General features: G+C 44.0%; 2 protein-coding genes across 2 annotated transcripts in view; both read left to right on the forward strand.

Annotated features, from left to right (window-relative positions):
* The window catches only part of LOC144113603 (uncharacterized), a 117699-nt gene that overhangs the window by 54443 nt on the left and 39311 nt on the right, over nucleotides 1-23945 (forward strand). The gene's annotated exons all lie outside the window — the stretch shown is intronic.
* The window catches only part of LOC144113602 (protein PALS2-like), a 38027-nt gene continuing 22849 nt past the window's right edge, over nucleotides 8768-23945 (forward strand). Inside the window, exons 1-9 of the mRNA XM_077646771.1 lie at nucleotides 8768-9035; nucleotides 12018-12139; nucleotides 13644-13796; nucleotides 15338-15490; nucleotides 15576-15651; nucleotides 16424-16572; nucleotides 16659-16790; nucleotides 17735-17843; nucleotides 20324-20389. Coding sequence (XP_077502897.1) covers nucleotides 12107-12139; nucleotides 13644-13796; nucleotides 15338-15490; nucleotides 15576-15651; nucleotides 16424-16572; nucleotides 16659-16790; nucleotides 17735-17843; nucleotides 20324-20389 — 871 coding nt within the window. The 5' untranslated portion in view covers nucleotides 8768-9035; nucleotides 12018-12106. The remainder of the gene's footprint in view (nucleotides 9036-12017; nucleotides 12140-13643; nucleotides 13797-15337; nucleotides 15491-15575; nucleotides 15652-16423; nucleotides 16573-16658; nucleotides 16791-17734; nucleotides 17844-20323; nucleotides 20390-23945) is intronic.

Here is a 23945-nt window from a genome sequence, read left to right on the forward strand (position 1 = left end):
CCAGCTCTTTTGCTCAGCAGCAACGCTCGGACCCCGACCTAAGACGCCTCATCGAGTACCTGGAAGGCAAAGTTTCTTCATCCCCCCCGCCCACCCCGCTTCATTCAAGCGAGGACTGTCTTCCTTCTGTGTGCAAGGACTTTGCAGCGAGCAAAACAGCCTACCTCCTTGTTGTACCTGCTTGTCTCCGCGAAGAAGTTCTACACACTTCACACGACGAGCCGACAGGTGGACATATCGGGTTTCCTCGCACCCTCCGCGGCATTCAAGACAAGTATTACTGGCCCCGACTGTCTCCCGATGTCGCACATTATGTGAAAACCTGCCGAGATTGTCAGCGACAAAAGACCCCTCCCGCACGACCAGCAGGATTTCTGAACCCCATTGAACCTCTCTCAGGGCCCTTTCAGCAGATCGGCATGGACTTGCTTGGCCCTTTTAAACGTCAACGTCTGGAAATAAGTGGATCATTATAGCGACCGACTACCTGACCCGCTACGCTGAGGCGAAAGTCCTACCGAACGGAACAGCAGCAGAAGTCGCCAAATTTTTCGTGGAGTGCATTCTTCTTCGACACGGCGCCCCCGATGTGCTCATCACGGACAGAGGAACAGCTTTCACGGCGGAGCTAACGCAAGCCATCCTGCGTTACAGCCAAGCCAGCCACCGGAGGACAACTGCATACCATCCGCAGACCAACGGACTGACCGAGCGCCTGAACAAAACCATCGCCGATATGCTCGCCATATATGTCGATGCCGAACACAAAACTTGGGATATCATTCTGCCTTACGTCGTCTTCGCCTACAACACCTCAGTGCAGGAGACCACCCAGATGACAACTTCTAGGCTCGTCCATGGCAGGGAGGCCACGACCACGCTAGACGCCATGCTGCCCAACGTTACAGAAGAGAACATCGACGTGGCCGCCTACCTTCAACGCGCCGAAGAAGCACGTAGGCTTGCCCGATTACGGATCAAAGATCAGCAGCGGTCCGACACCAGACGCTACAACCTACGAAGACGCAACGCGGAATACAAGCCAGGAGACCAATTCTGGGCTTGGACGCCCATTCGCCGCCGTGGATTCAGTGAAAGCTTTTCCGCCGCTATTTCGGCCCGTATAAGGTTGTTCGTCGGCTAGGTGAACTGGATTATGAAGTATCCCTGACGCAATGACTGCATCTCAGCGACGCCGCGTAAGACCAGAAGTTGTCCATGTCGTCTGTCTGAAGCCGTATTATGCGCGCTAAAGGACGCTGCATGTCCATAGTACTCTATTTTCGCAAGATCCGCTTTATCTCTTACTAGTCGCATTATTTGCTTTAATGCATCGGGTCTTTGCTTCTTCGAGAGGGGAGTAATGCTACGAATATTTGCAGTTTTTGTTCGTTCTTCAAAACTGCCGCCACACCACTTTATCGCTTTGTTTGCGACGCAAGACGCGACTAGATTTATCTCGATTGATCGCAGCCGGGCAGAGCTGATTCTACGTTGTTCCAGATTGTTCTAGTAACTTTTCACTCTTTATCTCGAAAGTTCGCTATCAGCTTTAAATTGAGCACGGCCGACAGCGGCGGGCATTCTGTTCGACGACCGCCGAGCACGCTTGTCGCTTCGCCGCAGCCGAGTGATTCAGACCATTGTGGGCGCAAGTCAGCCCAATAAACAGTTTTCTGTTAGAAGACCTTCTGTTCGTCTTCATCGCTCCTTCGACTGCCGTCACCACTACGTGACAATATGAAAGCACTGTCGGCCACAAATGTTTACCGGGATGTGGGTGTGCGAGAAAAAAAAATCCAAGCAGCTACGCGCGCCAATCGCCCAAATGTCTGCAGGTGTGCGGGAACGAGCTTGCTCCGTCAGTTCGCTACATTACCAGGCAGCTGGATCGCGAGGCTGCGCAACATTGTTATTTTTAAGAGCGTGAGCTCTTACTCTTCACGTTTCGAGATTTCGTAGGGTCTGCTACAACCCTTGATCACAGCGCCATCTGTGGCAGCAACTACTCATCGCGTTTCGAGATTTCGTGAGGTCTCCTACCACCCTGAGATCAAAGCGCCATCTTTGGCTGCAACTAGAAAACAGCGCACATCGCATTGAGACTTGTAGCGACATCTACAACATTGTAGAAACAACCACCTGCCGCGTGCCAATATGACTTCACGGTCCAATATGGTGGATAGAGGTCGAACTATGGGAGTATGACGTCAGGGGCCGAAATGGCGGCATAGTTTCGGCATATAGTTTCTTACTATTAACTACAGGGAAAGCTGGCGGCACTGCACCTGAACCTCCATGGGCGCGCAAAGCATCATGGGGCGATGAGGTACTTGGTGCGGGACCGTAGTTTTTTTTTTCAGGAACACGGAGGGGCGTTACGGAGATGTCCCATTCCGTATCCACAGCGCACTCCGCGCGCAGACTTCGGCGTAAAAGTAGTGCGCGAAAGCCATAGTAGTGAAAACGCAACAGCACACGATGCCAATAAAAGGTTTTTCTTTTCCAAAATGCTGTGGAAAAACCTTTTAAAATGTTGACGCGACATTTTTTTTTCAAAAATATATCTATTTTTAAAAGTGCGCCTGTTAAGCACGAAATATTGGCTTTTGTGGTCTGCAATGCTTGGCCAATAGGAGAGCAAGCCATCGCTTATTTTGAGCAAAATTTGCATTTACATGCTTTTCTGCTCGTTTGTTGCGATTTATAGACAGGATATTGAATGATAGGACAATCTTGATTATCGAACAATGTGTGTTTTTTTCATTATTTTTGGCCAAAAGTTGTAGTTCTGCAGTCGGTAGCTCTCCGCCTTATGATGCTTAGAGCGCCCCTGGTGGTACAGGTGGTATCGAGGAAGCTCCTTGCAAACTCGCATAGGCGGGGCGCCAGCTTTCCCTCTAGTTAATAGTAAGAAACTCTACTTGTTTCGGTTTCTCTAATCCAAGATGGCGGCCATTAAAATTGGTTGTGCCCTCTTATTGTGAACTTTTTCTTATGTGAACTTTTTCTTCTTGCGTGGCCATGTTTTTCTGTCGAGAGTGAGAAACTCTTGGCCAACGAGAGGAAAATGGACGTTCCGTTTGACGACGCCTCTCGCATCGTGTACCTTGAGGGCTCCCGAACTAAGCGGCGGTCGAAAGAATTCTTGGAAGTTTTTAGAGGACACTGGCCTTATGGAAAAGTGATAGAGGCACAATCATTCAAATCTGTGATTCAGACGGAGCAACTGCTGACAGGCCACTGTAAGGCTAATCCCACTCGTAAATTAACACCCCCGCCTCCTGCATAACATCGAGCTTAGATTTTGTTAAGTTTTCTTGCATTTTCGGCTGCATCCATAAGAATAAAAACAGAAGCCGGGTTTCGCGTTTCTTTGTTTTGTTATGGTTCGCGATGAATCCGAGCGATTAAAAAAGAAAATAAAAAAGGGGGCGACTGCTCTCGTGGTAACATCAATGATCAGCGCTGGCTGTTAGCGTTCGATGGTTTTGCATTTGCTTTTGCGTTGCGCTGTAGCTTGTTTTGTGAATGCGTAATGTGCTACTAAGGCGGTTCTGCAACCACCCTCGGCTCGCTGCCGTTCCATCGCCCTTGTCTCTCGCTTACGCGCCGCGCCAGAAGGATTAGCTTCCACACGCCGTTGTGGCGCTTCATCCATAGCACTGTTGTGAAGAAGGAAGCGCAAAAAAAAAAAAAACGGACGAGGTACGGAGTAGGGGACACAAAAACACGTTCATGAGCGCTCGTGAACGTGTTTTTTGTGTCCCCTGCTCCGGCCCTCGTCCGTTTTTTTTTTTGCGCTTCCTTCTTCACAACATGGATCACCAACTAGACCGGCAGCTTGCTCTCCATAGCATTGGTGTTAGCGCGACGCACCTATGACGTCGACAGCCCGGGACTGTCTGCTACGCCAGCACGCAGGTATTTTTTTTCTGTTTAACGGCGCCCTGTGCGTGTGGCGGTGCTCTATATTTGAGCTACTGCGCATGCGTCGCTCGACGCTCCGGCGCCTACCCTGTAGCATAAGTATTCCTTTCCCCCTCCTCCTCCTTTACCTCCTCTCCTGATTTTCTTTCTTTTAGTACGAAAACATTATTAGCCTCCTACCCGTCCAAATCGGTCTGTTTGCGTGAAGCCTCTGAGAGAGTCGCGAATGGAAACGAAAAGCACATAACTGCCCCCCCCCCCCCCCCCGGGTTACTGGGCAACTCATTCGCGCTTTGAGCTACATGGCGGGGGTGACAGCCCCAAAATGGATTGGTATAATGGATGAACTTGCAAACTTGAAACATATTTAATGAACGCTCTACCCAATGGGGGAGGACGCATTTTAATTTTTCACCTAGAGTAATCTTGTTTTTTGCCAAGCCGGCAGTAAAGAAAAAAAAAGTGGTGGTGGTGACAGAGAAATGTGCGCTGCATGCGCCGGCGTCAACAACGTTACAGACTCAGTAGATTTTGAGGAAAGAAAAGGCCCATAACTGGCTCCCTGGGTCAGTGGACCCCTCGCTTTCAGGTGTACGTGGCGGTGGTGTCCACCTGCAAAAACCCATGCTTTGCACAATATTTCGGGCTCAGAAATGCTAAACCTCCAGCACGGAGCAAGACTATATAGGAGGTCAAACTCCCGTCAGCGCGAGCGAGCGCAGGCGACCAGATAAAAGTCACAATTGTATGCGCCGACGGGGTCGCACGGAGTGGCGGCGGCATGCGGCGCCTCGCAGAAGCCGCAGCGAAAAAAAAAAAATGCAGCGCCCGGGCAGGCGGCTCCGGCGGCGCGCGCTCAAAGCAGACGACAAGCAGACGACACGGGTGTTTGCTTCAGCGGGCACGCCGTGACGTTGTGTTTCAGTAGTTTCTTTCCAGGCCGCCAGCATGTTAGTGGCGCCGCGGGCTTGTGACCTTTTCTGGTCGCCGCAGACAGCGGAGTTTCCACTCCTATATAGTCTTCCTCCGTGACCGCCAGCCATTTTTTTTTTACTTTAGGTCGAGCCCATGCTGCCTCGACTGAAATACGTTTCATGTTGTTGTTCTTCCACCAACACCTGTTCCTCCGTCCAGTGCACGAGGACACGTGAAGGTGACGATGCGTTCAGCGTTCGATGTGAATTCGGGCGAACCTATCTATAACAGGCAGCGCTGTGTCAAAAGATAGGCATCGTTACGCGCCGGTTTGAGTACACGAAGCGGATAGATAGACTGAATGGAGATTGGCATGTCGTGCAGATCACTACCAGCGGTCTCGTTCGCAGCCATATCGACAACAGCACAAGGGAGCCTGTATGCCGTAGGAGCCCGGCGACGACGCAGTAAATCGTTGTTTGTTGGGCACCCGGACCGCTCGCAAAAATTCCGCTCGTCCATCATACAGGCAACAAGCGCCGTACGCTGGGCCGCGCGCTGCTGCCGTGGACCACTTGCCACAGTCCGTGACCGGCGAACGGTCCTTGCGAAGGCCAGCTCTCTTTCTCTCCCTCTTTTTGGGCTGCCTTGAACTTTTCGGTTCTCTTTCTTCTTCCCCTCCCTCCTTTATCCCTTCCTTTACGGCGCGGTTCGGGTGTCCACCGAGATATCTGAGACGGTTACTCTGCCATTTCCTTTCCTCAAAAACCAAACAAAACAAATAAGCCGACGGCGTTCACAGAGTTCATTGGGGTGGACAGCATTGCAAAGGCCGTTCATTTTCACGAAAGGAAAGGTGCACAACCGGCTCCGTGAGTCAGTGCAGACCTCAATAGAGAGTTTTAGTTTCACGTACGTAGAGGCTTCACGTACGTAGAGCTCTTACGGGTGACCAGTGCGCATGCGCAGAACGCAAAGGGTATGACCGAGTCTCACGTACGTACGTGAGATTCGGATTTTTACGTTGCGGTCTTAGCGTTGCTTGCGTGCGTAGCGTTGACAAACATGGCGGCACCCTGCCCGCCGTTTCACGGCGATAACAGCTTCGTCGCTAATCCCTCGAGGCGATATGGTGTTCTAAACTGCTGTATTCGCCTTCGATTTGCCCATTCTTACCCTCGCACAAGGTTTCAAGCGACAAATAGCTTTTGTTTTTCAGACAGAAGGGCGATTTTTCAGCTGCTAAGCCTGACGAAGTAGCGTTGGTCGTCGTCATAGTAACGGTCTCGCTATGAATGGCTTCGCTTAATGACTTGTCTTGGATGATTTTCGCTACAACCAGTGTCTGTTTTTCTTAGTAGATGGCGCTAGGCGTAATGCGCGGCGTGTTTCGCGTACGTGTAACTATAAGGGTTTCAAACCACCTGCGTGCAGGCTACGTAGACTTCTCACGTTTGCGTGCGTGAAGCCTCTACGTACGTGAAACTAAAACACTCTAATCTCGCTTTCATGTACGTGGCGTTGGTGTCCAACTGCAAAAGCCTCCTTTGATTGCGTTCCGCACACTGAATAGGCAGCGCGCCCTCCCTTCAACCCTGGGAGGTAGCATGCAGTTAATGGTTGATCGCGAGAGATTGATCACCAAATGAACGCGGCGGCCTAGCTATTGCTTCAGAGCCGCATCTCAGCCACAACGCTGTCAGCGCTAATGCATTCAGGCCACATCTCTCTCTATCTCTAACCACCGCCACATGTATCAAAGCACGAATGAGGCGTCCGCATGTCCAGGAAGCCAGTTATGCGCCCTCCCTTTGCTCAAGGCCACCGTCGTCTAGAGCATTGTCAATGCCAACGCCAATGAACACAGTGAACGCCAACATTTTTCGCTTTGTATATCCTGGATTAGCTGAGCTAATCCAGATAATTTTTTCAGGAACGGAACGGTGTTTGTGCCCCGCCGCGGTGGCTCAGTGGTTAGGGCGCTCGACTACTGATCCGAAGTTCCCGGGTTCGAACCCGACCGCGGCTGCTTCGTTTTTATGGAGGAAAAACGCTAAGGCGCCCGTGTGCTGTGCGATGTCAGTGCACGTTAAAGATCCCCAGGTGGTCGAAATTATTCCGGAGCCCTCCACTACGGCACCTCTCTCTTCCTTTCTTCTTTCACTCCCTCCTTTACCCTTTCTTTACGGCGCGGTTCAGGTATCCAACGATATATGAGACAGATACTACGCCATTTCCTTTCCCCCCAAAACCAATTATTATTATTTCCCCCCAAAACCAATTATTATTATTATTTCAGTAGGTGCGATGTCAGTGCACGTTAAAGATCTCCAGGTGGTCGAAATTTTTCCGGAGCACTCCACTACGGCACATCCTTCTTCCTTTCTTCTTTCACTCCCTCCTTTACCCTTTTCCTTACGGCGCGGTTCAGGTGTCTAACGATATACGAGACAGATTCTGCGCCATTTCCTTTCCCCCAAAAAACCAATCATTATTTCAGTAGCTGCAGCCTAGCGCGTGGCACGCGTTCCTGACCGCTCACCGCCCTCGCCTCGCAGCTTTGGCTGTGCTTCGGTGCGGACAGCGCACGCATTTTCCAACGTTGTATGCAGATCTCCCAAAAGCTAGTTTTAAAATCCCATGCTCCCAGGTGGATAGCCGTGACACTATGCGTAACTAGCAAAATTATTGGGAAGATATAGCGAACAGTACGAACTAGCCTTTACCATACCTGGTGCATCGATGCACGTCGCGGGCCATAGCATGTTAGTGTAACAGCCAGTGATACAACTGAATTTCTTATAACATTCTGCGGATGCCATCGTAGCATAACCCGTTTCTGAATTTGGTGGCAATGTGACGTAACTCCAATAATGAAGGAATAAAAAAAGAACCGTCTAGCACACTCTCAGGCTGCGGACAGCCGCACGAAATGCTTTGGATGAAATGGCGAGGACCGCCGCTCACTGCATATCCTGATGGAAGCTAATGGCCGGCCGCATTTGTTTACACTGAAAGCGTTTACTGATTTACGGCACCTATTCTTCCTTTCTTCTTTCACTCCCTCCTTTATCCCTTCCCTTACGGCGCGGTTCAGGTGTCCAAAGGTATATGAGACAGATACTGCACCATTTCCTTTCCCCAAAAAACAATTATTATTATTGTGGACACTTTGTTGTCCACTCTATGGTATAGCCCAGTTCCCGTTTTATTTACGTTTTCACGTATTTCGATCAAGCGCCTGACTCTTATCAGTTGCTTTCATTCTGCTCTATGAGTGGTGGCGCAAAAAAGTTGGTAAGATTCAGGCTGAAGCCCCGTTCTCCGCAGAGCAGTAGGAAGCGAGCCGGAGAGTAAATGGACGCCGGCTGCTTGGCTATCGTAAGGAAAAAGTTGCCGGCGAAAATATTCGCTCCGCTGTTGAGTGCGTCGATGTGGGCAGGGCTTGGCGAGGCGTTACGCGTTTTATCAGCCCCGTGTCGTTCACTAATGAATCACGGGTGCAATGCTGCTGCGCGACACTTCCGCGGTGGAGGCGGCGATCTGAAGGGGACAGTATATACCGTGCTGGGTACCTCGGCCGCTTTCGCGACAATAACGACGTCGACTCTCCCCAGGCTTCCGGCAGTGCACGCGTGGCCATCGTCGAATTCAAAGAGAAAACTTTTCTTACATCCTCCGCCGAAAACCGGCGCCTGGATGTGCGCCCTCTACCGGTCGTGCACTGTAACTTTGTGTGCGCCGCTCGGCAAAAGCTCCGTCGTCGAGCTGGGAGCAATGGAACAGCAGCAGCAATACAGCAACGACCAATGTTCTTCTGTTTCTTGGTGCAGATGCTATCTTGGAGCGGACTTAGTAATGACTCGAGCGACCGGCAGCACGTTCCCTACCTGACATCAACTGAGCGCCCCGTATCGCCTCTTCGGCTGCCTGTACAGTTCAAGCCCGACTCGCTACGAATGAGCGAATGTTGCCCGACGCCACCGGAAGAAGCCATCGCCTTCAAGTGGTCTGCACCTTTGGCCGCGCAAGCCCCATCGTCACAGTCATCAAGTGTATCGCGCCAAGTTTTAATATAACCTCCTTGATCGCGCCCATTTAAGCACTGGCAATCACCGAGCGCCTTCAGTGGGCATGGAACAGCAGCAGCAATGCAGCAACGACCAATGTTCTTCTGTTTCTTGGTGCAGGTCAGTTCATGTCCTTCTTTGCACTGTAAACGCACAAGTAATGTCAACCTGCTGCTTGTGCCATGCCCAAGCGTATTCATGTGCATTGTCTGCGAATGTGTATATGTGCTGAAATTATTGCTCCTAGGTGGCGACATTGAACAGAACCCAGGGCCCCCTAAAAAAGATTCTAGCCAGTCCAATGATGACGCAGTCACTCTGTTAAAATCTTTAAACGAAAAAATTGACAAGAACCATAGCGAAATACTCTCCCAGCTCAATGAAGTTCGGCAAACACAAACAAAGCTTGAGCGTCAGATGGCCAGAATGAACGATAGGCTTGTTGCCGTCGAAGAAAAAGTAGCTGCCTCGCAAGCCTCCAGCGCCTTTGACATTACCCAGGAAGTGTCTGAGGCTGTACAGAATGAAGCAGAGGCGTTTCATAAACGACTCGACGACCTCGAAGGCAGGTCACGATGCCATAATCTATTTTTTCACGGCCTCCCTGACACGCAAAACGAAACATGGGATGAATCTGAAAAGCTCGTGCGTGAAAAGCTTCTTTCTGAAATGGACCTTGAGCTACCCAGCGAGGCCATAGCACGCGCGCATCGGCTGGGTAAATTTTCGAATGACAAATGCCGTCCTGTCATAGTCAAGTTTACGAATTTTAAGATCCGAGAAGCCGTGTTTACTGACCGAAGCAAAATGAAAAATGCTGGGATAAAGGTTACGGAAGATTTCTGCTTATCAACTCGCAACGCACGTAAACTTTTTGACTTTGGACAAGCAAGTGTAGAGAAGTGCGCTATTCGTCAGAACAAATTGTTCATAAAGAATAAGTGTTACATCTACATTTCGGCATCAGATAGCATCTGTGAATATCATCAATAACCAAGCATCCCCACGCAGCCCTGATAGTAGTGCCTTGCCTGCCGATCTTTCTACCGCGTAGCTACCTGCTCGTGGTCATGAGCTTCCAAATGACATATGTGTTTTGTTCTCTAATATTCGTAGTGTTGTTAACAAGCGTGATGATCTGTGTACTATCATCGACACGTGCGATGCAGACATTCTGGTCCTCACCGAAACCTGGCTGAATTCAAAGATTTCTAATGAAATACTAAACTGCGAAAAGGATTTCATTACTTATCGATGTGACCGTGGAGACAGAATAGGAGGCGGTGTTCTGATAGCGGTCGCTGATCATCTGCATTCTTCACACGTGTCACTTGTTTCTTCACTAGAAATTGTATGCGCCTCTATACGCATTAATCATCGAGACGTAATCTTCTGCGCATGCTATCGCCCTCCAAATGCTCCATCGTCTTTCTGTAGTGAACTTCATGATGTGCTCAATCGCATTTTAGTTAGGTTTCCTTCTTCGCCAATCTTTTTACTTGGCGATTTCAACATGCCAAAAATAATTTGGTCTGGCGCGTTCCCTTCCACTCTGGATTCGTCACCTGACTCGATTGGCTTCATAAATCTGTGCACTGACTTCAATTTTTCTCAGCTCATTACCCAGCCAACCCGTATCACCACTACTAGCGCTAACATTCTTGATCTTGTTCTAACTACGCTTCCTTAGCTAGTTCATTCATTGGCATTTCTACCAGGCCTCAGTGACCACTCCTTCATCCAGTTTGACCTTAAAGATACTAGCACACGTGTGCGACCGAATTCCAAATATATCAGAGTTTATACAATGGCAAATTTTCCGTCGATTAACGCTGAACTCGAAATCTTCTTAGGAGAGTGCATGCCAAACTTTTATAACCGTACTGTGGAAATGAACTGGCGCCTTTTTAAAGAAAAAGTTCATTTTCTCGTCCAAAAACACATACCTTTACGCGTCATATCAGGCAAGCAACGTTCCCCGTGGTTCACTGCCGCATTAAAACGCCTTTTAAATAAAAAACGAGTTTATCGTAGAGCGAAAACCACCGGTTGCCCTGATCACTGGGATGTGTATCGTGCCATAACATCTGAGTATCGAAAAGCCTTAAGAAGCGCCAAGCAGGCTTTCTTCCAGAGTACGCTTCCGTTTTTGTTGATTGATAATGCCAAAAAATTTTGGAACATCATTTCTGGTCCCAAGCATAAAGCAATAGCTCTGAACGATAGAAGCGGCGCAGCCATTCCTTCATCAGAATGCCCTCAAGTGCTAAACGACGCCTTCTCAAATATTTTTTTACAGCAATCATCTGTTTCTCTGCCCTCTTTTCAGCCTGTGCAGAATCCATTAATGGACCCGATTGTGTTTGACAGTCTTGGTATAGAAACTCTAATTAATAATCTCAAAATTTCTTCGTCTTCGGGAATCGACGACATAAATTCTAAATTTTTAAAGAATACAAGTGTTTATTCTTCCATTTACTTGTGTGCACTGTTTTCGCAATCTTTGAATTCAGGAAAGCTACCCGGGGACTGTAAGGTGGTACCAATATTCAAGTCTGGTGATGCTCATTGTGCTCTTAATTACAGACCCATATCATTAACGAGTGTCCCGTGTAAACTGTTTGAACATGTCATTTATTCTAATCTGGTTAAATCGGATCATCTGCATTTTGCCTTCTGACGAAATAAATGTTTTGCAATCCAATCCTAGGCTGGATATATATTCATTTTATGAATATAGCAATCTGTTATGTGGTGGTGGTCAGGTGCAAAAGTGCATATGGCATGTGAATGTAGTGCACATTATGGCAGCTAGATACATTAAAGGCAATCTATGGCGCTTCCATTATTTAAAATGTATGCGACTTAAGCATTCAATGAATTAAGAAAAATTTAGGATGACAACCACAAATGAAAAAGAAATGATCTAAGCTTCATATCTTCTTCATTTTTGGTGTAAAATCTGTCTTTTGCTATAATTATCACATAGTTTTGTGATAATTGCCTTGGTAACCATTTGTAACCACTGCTGAAAACTTAACAAATTTTCCTGTTCTCGAGTTGCTAAAGCAGTCATTCAGTCTTTTTTACTTTATTCTTCAGCTGCCTTTCAGCATGTCAGGGAAAACATCGAGGACCTCAATGGACGTGTGGGTGTTCGGGACACTGACCTCATTTTTCTCAAAGGTCTCATGGAATCGCCTGTCATGAGCTGCTTAGTGCAGGTATGGCACTTTCATAAATTTTTGTCACATCTTGTCGTTTATCATCATAAGGGCATTCAACATTTTATTACTACTTTCGAGTTTTTGTTTAACTTGGAATAGTGATCAGCGAAATTCGAGGAAGTTGAAAAAAGCTAGGTTCTGCAACTTCATAGGCTGGCATTTTGCATGTTAATAGCAACGTCCCTTGCAGCTGGGCATCTATGCATGTTGTACAAGGCATTGGAGTCACTGCCCTCTCTCTGTCAGAAAGGTAAAAGAGTGTAATTGGCATGGCATTTATTATCATGGTCATATTGTCTACATCATCGCTGTGGTTGTTATTAGTGAGCAATTTAGGTACATTGTGCTAATTCATTTATTTTTACTGATCTTTGCTAAGTCCAGTTAGTTGCATAGAATGGAGGCATTCTGAATGCATTTCAGCATTGTAATAAGGTTTTTGATGAGGCACAAATTACATTGTTTTCATCCTGTGCTTGCTAGCTCAACGTGCTGTCATCATTGTACTCAAGCAGGAAAGTTGCTTGGACCAGTTTTTGAAGATCTATAATATCAAGTGTTTGCAGCACAAAAGTATGAAGGCAAAAGACGTGTGTGTTCCTCTTGCTTTTTTCTTTCATTTTATGCTGTGAAGACTTTATATTGCGCACTTGAGTATTTTTTTATGTAGTGCTGTGCTAATCATGTGTTACTGTTCTGGAGTTGTGCAGAAGAATAAGACATCAGTGAACAGCAGGTAGAAAAATATTTTGCATTCATTTTCTTTTCTGCTATTTTTTACCCTTTTGCTGATATGTTGCCTTCTGTGTTTGAGATGAGGTTGAAGTTACTTGTTGAAATCATTTACATGATGTTACATTCATAGATATGGAGAGTCTTTCACCAGACAGTAGTCATGAGAAAATTAATTTTAGAGTGGGGCCAGTGCCTCAGAAATAGCATCAATGTAATTTCTGAGGCACTGTTAAGAGTTTCTGATTCGGAAAAGGTCTAGAAATGTCAGAAACACATTGGCGTACTGGTATTCGCAGTTTGGCGTAAGAGCCAGTACCATGGTATATTTATTTTTGCATAGTTTTTCAGTGTAATGAGAACTGGTCGACTTTTAATATTAAAAAGTTTATGGAGGAGGTCGATGTCAACAAAATGTGCACTGATCAATGTGATACCTTGTATGCTGACTGAGGATATGTATAGCATTTGAAGTGCTAATGGTATTCAGGTGAGTGGTTAGCCAAAATGAGTTGAGGAGGTAACCCCAGCGTGTTATTTAAAATGAAAGTTCCAGCTGTAACCTTACATGAAGAAGTTCCTGGTGTATCACGGTACAAAAACAAAGCACAATTACTTGGCATCGTTTTGATCTTTAGCATCAATATTTGGTTATTAGGTGTTACGGTGACATCCATTATGAGCCGTAAATAAAGTTGGTCGGTTCTGTTGCTGTGAAATACATGTAAAGTTGATAAATTCAGTTAAATTTTCTTTCTTTGTCTACCAGGTCCAAGATCATCTTGAAGAGAAAACTACCACTTTCAAGCCTGTCTCCACAAACAATGTAGAACTTTTGAGGGATGTCTGCCAGGCTTGCCGTAGAGTCAGTGGTCGTGACGCCCAAGAGCTCGCCAACATTCTTAGTGGTCCTCACTTCTCAGTATGGCTCTTTCTTGAAATTATTCTTTAGTGTCTGGCCTTATTGACAACAGTGAAAAATATATATTGCATGTCTTACCCCTGGTGTAGTTTCACACTCTTTTGTCAAGCCTAGTGGGCTGTGTGTTTGAGGTTGGTGTTGCCTCTGTGGCCTGGCATTGCATTTGGATAGCTGTTGTGAAACTGCACATGGGCGTTTCTTAACTTTTGTTGCAATAGTGTAAATAGACCAACTGAATTGATTCATGGCAGTTGTTCATGGCCAAGGTAAGCAAGAAGTGAATCTTTGTTTCTTTTGATAAGCAGGTTTTCTAATGAAGCTTAAAAAGATTTTTGAAAGGGTCTTGTTTTTTTTTTCTTCTATAAAAATTAAGTGTAAAACTGGCTTTAAAGGCTGGTGCTAGCACAAAGTCACAGACTACAACGGCAGTCAATAGACTTTTCACCTGCACCCGCAAGCTTAACCAGAAACGTGAGCCACCAGTAATGTGGCCGAGCGCAGTGTTCTAAATGAGGCCAGTGTTGGGGAAAAACTTGCGAAAGTTCCGCCATTTCTTCCACGCTTGTATGCTACATGTAGTGTTGTGCCTGCTTTTGAGTGTGAGCTCTGCCACTTTTGCAGCGATGCTGAATATGTGTGAGAAGTCTTCCTTGCGGAAATTTTTTATATTCGCTTTTTTTTTATTTGAAAAATGGAGAACCTTAGAGAATATTGGAACAATGCAGTCTCCATGACTGCTTAGCCCTTCATATTTGATAAACTGCACTTTGTTACCTTTGGAGTGCACAGGAACTAATTTGGGGCTCTTACTTGTCTGTCCAATATGAAAAATGTTTGGTATGTTCAGTTATTGCTAGGGGCTATAATTGAATCTGCTGTATCACCATGAATAGTTATAACCTGTTGGTTGGGCACCCTTGTATTTATTATGAATTTTAATTCATTAGACGGTCACTTCGGGTGCATCTTGGGGTGTTTGGCATTGTTTTTTGAGTATGCCCATGAGTGATAAAAATGTATTGCCTCCTCAGCTTCAAACTTCAGTAGTGACCCAGTTGGTGTTATCTGTTGACGTTCTTTGTTTATTACTCATTTTTGTCATTCAGTAATGCCCTAAGTGAAAGAGATGTAATTAATATAACAGATTTGTCACTTCAGGGATAAAATTTTGTTCAAAGCAGAGAAGGGGGTTTTTACCTTTGCTTATAGGTTCACATAATAAATCTACCTGCAAGGTTTCTTTTGTTTCACATCTTTTAAATAACAGAGTGTTGACAATTCTCTGCAATAAGTGTTGCATTAGCCGTAGAATTTGTAAAAAAAGCTACTGGAAAATCGTGCCATATGTGTCTTCAAGGTTTATTGAGATCAAAATTGTAAAACACTTTACCTTGCTTATAAATTTACCATTCTTAATATATGCACCAAGAAAAACAGTGAAAGCTAGAGGGATAAAAATTACTACCAAATGAGCATTTGGAGTTAGACTGCAGTGAGTTCTTGTATTTTGTTTTTGATGGTTCTCCTTTTGTTCATGGTAGGCCTTGCTCAACGCCCATGATGCTGTAGCTACAAAGAGCTATGAACCTGCTAAACCACTAGCACTTGAGAAGGAGGCACCAGCAATGGCACCTGAGACCCTGAATGACACTATCAGGATGGTGGGAATCAGAAAGAATGATGATGAACCCTTGGTGAGTGGCTGTTTCATTTCCAGCTTGCTGCTTTTGTTATTCTGCACACATGTGGTATAAAGGTGCTTTTGCTTAATGTTTTCAGGGGATAACGGTACGAGCTGAGGATGACAATTTGATGATAGCTCGCATCCTTGCTGGTGGAATCATTGATAGGCAAGGTGAGTTTGAGTGCAAGCTTTCTTTTTCACTAGATGCTAGGATTTGAAGTAGATTTCTTGACTGACTGATTGTGATGCTTATGGCAGTATCAGACTTCCCGACCTTCCTTGTGCAATATGGTTTCATGTGATTTGAGGATTCTTTTCTACTTGTTACTAGCTCTAATCTTTTCCTTTTGTGGAAGAATAATGAATACCAGAATGGTAGTATTTGCTGTCTGTTAGTCCCTAAAGAACTAAAAGTAATATCATAGCTACTTTTCTGATTTGGATATGTGTTTTATGCCTTTTAGTGGTATTCATGATAATGTATTTTGCCTTTTTAAGTTCTTGTGTGACTTTTTTTTTTTCAAGCGGTAACTTATGTTGAAATAATAAATAAATTGGTTTTTGAGGAAAGGAAAGGTATAGGAATGGTCTCATGTCTTACTGGACATCTGAACCCTGCTGTGAGGAAAGAGATGAACAAGCTTACCAAAAAAATTTGCCGTCACTGCATTTTCTGTTTTCAATTTCAATATAGGTTGAGGTGTGAAGGTCAAAGCATGCTTAACTGTAAAGTGTGGTAAAGGCATGCTAAGTATAAACCTCATGTCATGACATACACTGAATGTTCAACAGAGGAAGGCATGTCTGTACTAGTTATTTCATTTAGAACATTCAGTTTGTGTTTCCTCATGGTTACTTTTAAAAGGAACTTTCAGAACATGCACATTTTGTTGTGTTAAAGGGAATGCAACTTAGTATTGTGGACACCTTGCTTATATTTCAGGGTTGTTACATGTTGGTGATACAATCTTGGAGGTCAATGGAGTGCCAGTTCACACGCCTGAGCAGCTGCAGCTGCAACTGAAAAAGGCCCAAGGCAGTGTTGCATTCAAAATCCTCCCCTCATATCACGACAACCTGCCAACATTTCAGGTATGTGTCTGTGACATCAACTGACATATTACAAATGTGAGGCTTTTTTTTTTGTGTGTGTGCTTGAATGGTACTTTATTTTGCAGTGTTTTGTGAAAGCACTGTACACATATGAGCCATCTAAAGATACCCTTCTACCATGTAAAGAAATTGGGTTGCCATTCAAGCAGGGTGACATCCTGCAAGTGCTCAATCAGGAGGATCCAAACTGGTGGCAGGTAGGTACAAAATTATAGTCTGAAGTATTCATGCACCTCTCTTTCAGCACATCTACTGGTCACAAGTGAGCCAGCAATCAATTTTTTTGCTTGGTTTAATCTTCCTTTTTTTTTATTGCATAATCAATGATGAATCAGGCAAAATAAAAAACGCTGCTTCCTGGCAAACACTTTTTTTACCCTTTGCTATACATGCAGGGCTGTAATCTGCCCACAAGAGTGCTGAAACTGCTGCTGCTTTGATTGCCTCCAGAGTTTTTTGAGCATTTATGCTTCACAATGCAACGACTCTGCTAGACACCAGCATGCCAGTGATGCATGTCTCGTCAGATGTCAGGCATCAGGTGGTGATACGTACGAGCTCATTTAAATCTGCAGTTTCTTTTATTCTTGCTAGATTGTTGTAGTTTGCTAAAATTCCACATAATATTTCAGAAAAGCAGCAGCACTACAGAAGTGAGTGCTTTATAGGGAACGTGCTGAAGTGAGCATTTTGGTTTATTCACAACACTCACAACTCATATGTGCACAACAGTTTTTTTTTGGCCACAATGACTCTAGAATAGGTGACATGTCTGAACTACTGAGGCTAAGCTTTCACTTTTTTTTTTGTCTCTGCAGTGCATCATGAATCAGTTCATTAGCTGGGCTCTAAAGTCTTAATAAACAAAGTGCACATGTCAAAGATCAGGCAGACTGGCATGAGGTTTCGTGGTGCCAGCTTAAGCGGATCTTAATTGCATTTGAATTGATAAGTGTCATCAGGTTGAATCTACTAATTTATTAAAGTATCTCTGTTAAAACAATTATGCTATCAGCTTGTTGGCTTAGATTTGAATTGTATTTTCATTATTTTTGTAGTTGTTTTTATTGTGACTAATTTTAATATATTTGTTTGATTACAAAGCCTGAAGGTTTTCATGTGTCATTCTTTGCTTACACAGGCAAGAAGAGTATCTGCTTCAGGTCCGGCAGGCCTTATCCCATCTCAGGAACTTGAGGAACGAAGACGAGCTTTTGTGCGGCCAGAGTATGACTATGCAACAAAGACAAGTATGCATTAATTGCTGCTTTTCATGAGACAGATATGTCACAGGTGTTGAGGACTGCAATGAAAGTATTTTTGCATTTTAATTTCACATGTGCATAGTACCTGTTTTAAGTAGTATTGTCAACTTGTTGCTCGCACGAGCCTGTTCGCAGTCAAGATTTTGCATTTAGATTTAAATTCATTTTGCTGGACTGCATACTGTTGTCATGCAGTACTTTATTTTGACATGAGCAGGCTTTAACCATTATAGGCAGGTACTAGTGTGTTTTGCATAACTGCAATGTTTCCCAGTTTCCCTCCTGTAATGTAAGGATTTTTGTGATTTTAAATAGGTGTAGAATTAACACTCAAGTTCCCCAAACTAGAGGGGAATCCATTATTGTTGTGTAGCTAAAGCTGCATGACAATGAAAGCTTCATTGCTAGGTTTCAGCCAGCTGCCAGTGTTTTACAATGGTGTGTCACCACTGCACTTCAGTGGTTTGGAGCTCTGCCGTTTCTGGTTGACAGCTATTGGATCTCAAGTGTGCAGACCACCTTACAACTAGTTCGAGCTTGGCTGACAGGTGCTCTGAGCAAGCATGATGGCAAAGTTTGTTTCACGCTTTTTCTTTATAAAAGGAGTGTGCAGTGTTAAACTTGCCTCAACTGTGGCCACATTGGTTTGGTTTTTATATCATTTTATGTTTGCATTTACCTTTCTGTTGGGTCAAGCATCGCAAACAAATGGTGAAATGAAAATATTTGTCTAAATGTGCTTGAAGCAATACATGGCGAAACTTTGTAGTATTTTATTGTTTTGGAAAGCTAAGGATACTGCATTGCACAGTTTATTTGTGGTACAAATGTTTTGTTCACTACAATCTAAGCACCTGAAGGTTGTAAATTCAATGGGGATGTATGCACAGATTTGAAGGATGTTTTGAAATGTTAAATTTAATTGCTATAACATGGGCAGTGCTTTAGTCAGAGGCAAAACTCGGCATTGCGCGTCCCTCATAGCCTGAGTCGCTTTGGGACGTTAAATCCCCATAAACCAAACCAAAGCTCGGCATTGCAGTATTATGTAGTTAAAAACATGTGCTTGCAGCATGAGCAGTCATTGACGCCATTCCTCTTTAGATTGATTCATGTTGTTGCTTGAGCTGCTGCTCTCAGTGACCGCTGTTTCATCACAGTGGTTTGTGATTCATTGTCCTAAATGCCATCGTGGAAGGGGTGCTCATACTTGAGCACTAGCAACTTTATGGTTGCTATGGAAAACGTTGAGAAAATTTGGACAGACTCTATAGTGAGAGTTAGAGAACAAAAGTTTTTTCTTGGGGGGGGGGGTACCAGATGCCATATGATGTTTGTACTGAATTTAAACAGCAGTGTTTATGTGTGGTACTGAGGGCCCGTCCATTTATGCAATGAACAAGACTTGTGTCGGCATCTGCATATATCATTGGTGAGGTTTTGGGCAGTTTTATAATATTTGTTTTGTATTTTTGCTTTTTTGTTCTCACTTGTGACTTGTGTGGGGATGAGGTAGAGAAATGTAGTAAACATAAAAAGTTAAAAAAGATACTAATAAATTCAAGATACATTTGCAGGGAATATTTTGACAGTGATGAGTTATACCATTTGTAAAAACATGAATGTTGTATGAAATAGGTTGCAGTTAACTTTCCTTGCTCCTAGTTATGCTTTTCTTTTGCAAGTTTCCTACTTTCATTTCAGCATGAAATTGCTAATTTCCTGTAGACAGAACTTATTCTGGTAGATAATTTCTGGTGGAGTACATTCTCATCATATACTTACAGCTGTTAATATTGAAATTATAGAATTCTAGTGCATCGTACCACTATTAAATGTTTGCATTATTTACTTTGGTTTCAGTGTGTTGGCTTGCTGTGTATGATGTTTGTGTGGGATATGAGGAAAAGGAGGTGCTGCTCCTTGGCGATCTAAATATGAAATTTGGAACATCCTAAGGAGCTGCTGCAGATATTTTTGTCATTTTTTTATTTTTACAGTGTACAAATGTTATGAACATCAAAGCAGTGAAAAACTAAAAATGTATGAGTTTTGTGCAGCAAACAGCTCAATTTTGATGTTGGTCATTACAAATCAAACTTTTGGGGCATGATACTGTAAGCGTATGCCTTGCGGTTTCTTGTTAATGTACACTGTGTCTTTGAAAGCACTCTACCACAGGCTTTGATTAGTTTTGTTTTCAGTGCATTTTATACACACTCATGTCACCAGTAGACTTGCAGTATTATTTAAGCTTATTATCTTGTCTCTATGTGATAGTGCAACATATTTTGGGCCATTTCCTACAGAAGTGTTGGTTTATAACATGTTAGTTGTGTGACCAGTAGTAGTCTGTGAAGTAAAGCTTGCTTAATTTTATCGTTGTTCTAATGCAAAAATAGTTTCTGTAGCCAGGTAGTAAATGTGTGCTTGACATAATATTATCTGTATCCATCTCTTTCCAGAAATGTGTGGTACAAAGGTTACTAAAAAGAAGAGAAAAACAATGTATGAGAGCAAGGCATCAGCAGGTATGCTTGCATTTCTGCTTGTGTTTGTTTTTAATTTATACTCACAGGCACGAGAGTTGAGTTAGATGTGCACAGCAGAACCTTAATATGATTCAGTCACACCGCCCCTCGAAAAGGCCACCAAAATGGCGACTTAGAGTCAAGATTTTTGTTTTTTGGCAATGCAGGTATTTTTTTGTGGTTGAAAGCAACACCTTTTGGCTTACAGGATGTAAATGGCCCTATGTGTATAAATGCATGGGAGAATAATTTGGGTGTGTTCTTTTTGCTTTTTTTTTGCCGGTACAAATATAACGATAATCGGTTATAACGATCAGATTTTCTAGTTTTGTCAGTATTGTTTACTCACGTACTCATCATAACAGTCGGCTCAGCTGGCTGATGTGCTGGAACCATTATAGTGAAAGTGCCACATTCCTATTGCTCATATATATATGCTTTGAGATACTGCGCAACAAGAATGCACTGTGAATTTCTGGAGCACTTGCAAGTGCCTGTGAACACATAGCTGTTGTCTGGTGGTACACTCATTGTAGCCTGACTATTACCATCTGCCATTTCCATCTGCAAGCAATGCTAACATATCTCATTCACTGCGCTGTTGTCTGACTATGCTCACTCTTAAGCCAAGAAACTGTGAGTTATGGATTCAGTCAGAATTCGCTGTCATCGTCGACTCGGAGAAGCTCATTACTGACCCCACTGAGTAGTTTCTAAGCATCCCAACAAGCTCAGAAAGCATGCATCTAGAATATGCCTGTATGTGCCTGTATGTGTATGTAAAGTATTTGCTTGCCTGACCATGCAGCAGTTGTCAGCCGCTTCCTTGTTCTGACTTTTACCTGTGATCGTAAATGCATAGACAGTGAAACATATCTGGCATTGATTTTTTTGTTTTCCTCCATGGCTGTTGGTGCAGAACTGCTTTGCATAGTAAGGGAAAAAACAGTCGTGGCCAAAGCAAACAGAAAAAAAATTCTCACCTTATGTATATTGTCATATCGAGGTTAGTTTTCTGCATAAAAAAAAATTGTGAATTGAAAGTTAAAAATTGGTTTCTTGGGGAAAGGAAATGGCGCAGTATCTGTCTCACACATCACATCGGAGGACACCTGAATGGGCCCCATAAGGGAAGAGATAAAGGAGGGACTGAGAAAAGAAAGGAAGAAAGAGGTGCTGTAGTGGAGGGCTCCAGAATAATGTGCCGTAGTGGAGGGCTCCAGAATAATTTCGACCACCTGGGGATCTTTGCACACGGGTTCCCCTCCATCGAAATGCAGCCTCTGCTGTCGAGTTCGAACCCCGGATACTCTGGATCAACAGCTGAGCGCCCTAACTACTGAGCCACCATGTGGGGTCTGTATAAAAGCGGCTGATTTAGGTTTATGCACAGTGTGCACATGTGGGGTAAACCAAGTGGTCTCCCTTTTCTCTATCTGCTACTCTCTTCACACCAAGTTGCAGAAAAAATTAAGGTGCAGTTGTGATGTCCTGGCGTTGTTAGTTGTTTTGAAGGCTCACGGAATGTCTGTACTCGTTTCATGCATTTCCTCTACACTAATGCCCAGGAGGGCTCTGTAGGAACCTGTATAAATAAATAAATAGTTTTTTTTAGTGAGCATGTCATTTGTACTGAAAAAGAGCTTCGCTAATACAAGCACAGCACGTAGCAGTCGTGCAGGATGGCAGAATCAGAGGAAAATGTGTTATATTTGAAAAATGAGAACACGAGTTGTATTGATTATCAACTGAAGGGTCATTTACCATTTACAGATTTTTATTTTAAATTAAAACTGTAAGAGATATGTCAGTGCAGTCTATGCAGGCAAATTGTACAACTAGGTGAACATTATGTACCTGATGTGGATTGATAATTACAAGACTAATTTACTAAAATTAGTTAATAAACTTTTATTTTTTATAATCAGGGGCAAGGTTATATTGCGAAATTGAAGGCTGTCAACATCAGAGGTGAGCCCTGTTTTCAAATTTTCTTAATCGGCAGTGTGGTCCGAAACTTGAACATCAAAAATACACATTTGAAAGCTTGTTGAGTTGGCTTTCCCAAATTGCATAGTTACAAAATGGCGTCACTTCGTGTGGTATCGTCGCTGAAATCAAGTTAACTTCTACAGTATCAAATACACAAACGCATCAAATGCGATCGAAGTAAACATGCATTGATGGAAGGACAACTCAACGATATTGCATGTGCATATTTTTGACATTCGACATTTCGAACCACATTGCCAATTAAGAAAATTTAAAAACAAGACTCACCTTAGATGCTGGTGGTCTCCAGCTTTGTAGTATAACCTTGCCTCCTGAAATCAAATAAAAACAACTAATTATAGTTAATTAGTCATCTAATTATTGATCTATATCAAGTATACCAGGTGTCCCAGCTAATTTGAGTCAAGGGTTAAGAAATAAATTATTAGAGACAGGCGAGTGAGACCATCTGCATATTGGTGACAGCCATCTTGAACACCACAGGCAATTTTTGTTTTGCTTATAATTAATAGTTGGTTTAATTATTTAATTTAAGAAATATTGACTTTAGACAACAAATTGCATTTGAAGAGTTGTAGAGCACGTTCAGAAACCCTCATTTTATCATTTACGCTAAGAAAACCCTCAATGGTGTCTTTTTTTTCCCAGCTCCGAAGAAAGCCCGCGAAATACAAAAATAAACCACGTGACTAACACATTCGCACGCCATGATCGTGCTGCTCTCAAGCGTCATTTGAGCAATTGAAATCACGTGCAGCTTTGACTCGGCGGCCCTGCAGCAGCGGCAGGCCGATATGTTAGCGGCGGCAACTCGCACCGTCATGTGTGCCAACTGGCTAACGCAGACGAGAAACCACCGCGAACATATCGGCCTGTCGCTGCTGAGGGGCCGCCGGGTCAGAGTTGCAGGTGATTTCGTTTGCTCAAACCACACTTGAGAGCAGCATGATCGTGAACGCACGAATGCGTTAGTGATGTGGTTTATTTTTGTACTTCGTGGGCTTTCTTTGGAGCTGGGAAAAAATGACATGCGTGTGGGGGTTTCCTTATCGTAAGTGATGGAATGAGGGTTTCTGAACGTGCTCTACAACTCTTCAAATGCAGTTCGTTATCTAAAGTCAGTATTTTTAAATTAGATAATTAAACTTAGTTAAACTATTAATTAATTGTGGGAAAATTTGCCTGTGGTGCGCAAGATGGCTGTTACCAATATGCAACTGGTTTCGCTCGCCTGGCTCTATTAATTTATTTTTTAACCCTTGGCTGAAGTTAGCTGGGACACCCGATATAATGTCCTCCTTGCTGTATAATCCACTTGCACAAACAGCACAGACGTATCAGTACCCGTGGTCGAAACCAGCTGCAGTGGCTGTGTTTTGATGGAGGCGAAACCAAAAGGCACCTGTCTGCTGTGCGATGTTTAAAGATCCCCAGGTGGTCGAAATTATTCGGGAGCCCTCCACTACAGCACTTCTTTCTCTCTTCCTTCTTTCACTCCCACCTTCCTTCCTTCCCTTACAGAGCGGTTCAGGTGTCCACAGAG

The sequence above is a fragment of the Amblyomma americanum genome, chromosome 1, assembly GCF_052857255.1.
Source record: "Amblyomma americanum isolate KBUSLIRL-KWMA chromosome 1, ASM5285725v1, whole genome shotgun sequence".
Lineage (NCBI taxonomy): Eukaryota > Metazoa > Arthropoda > Arachnida > Ixodida > Ixodidae > Amblyomma > Amblyomma americanum.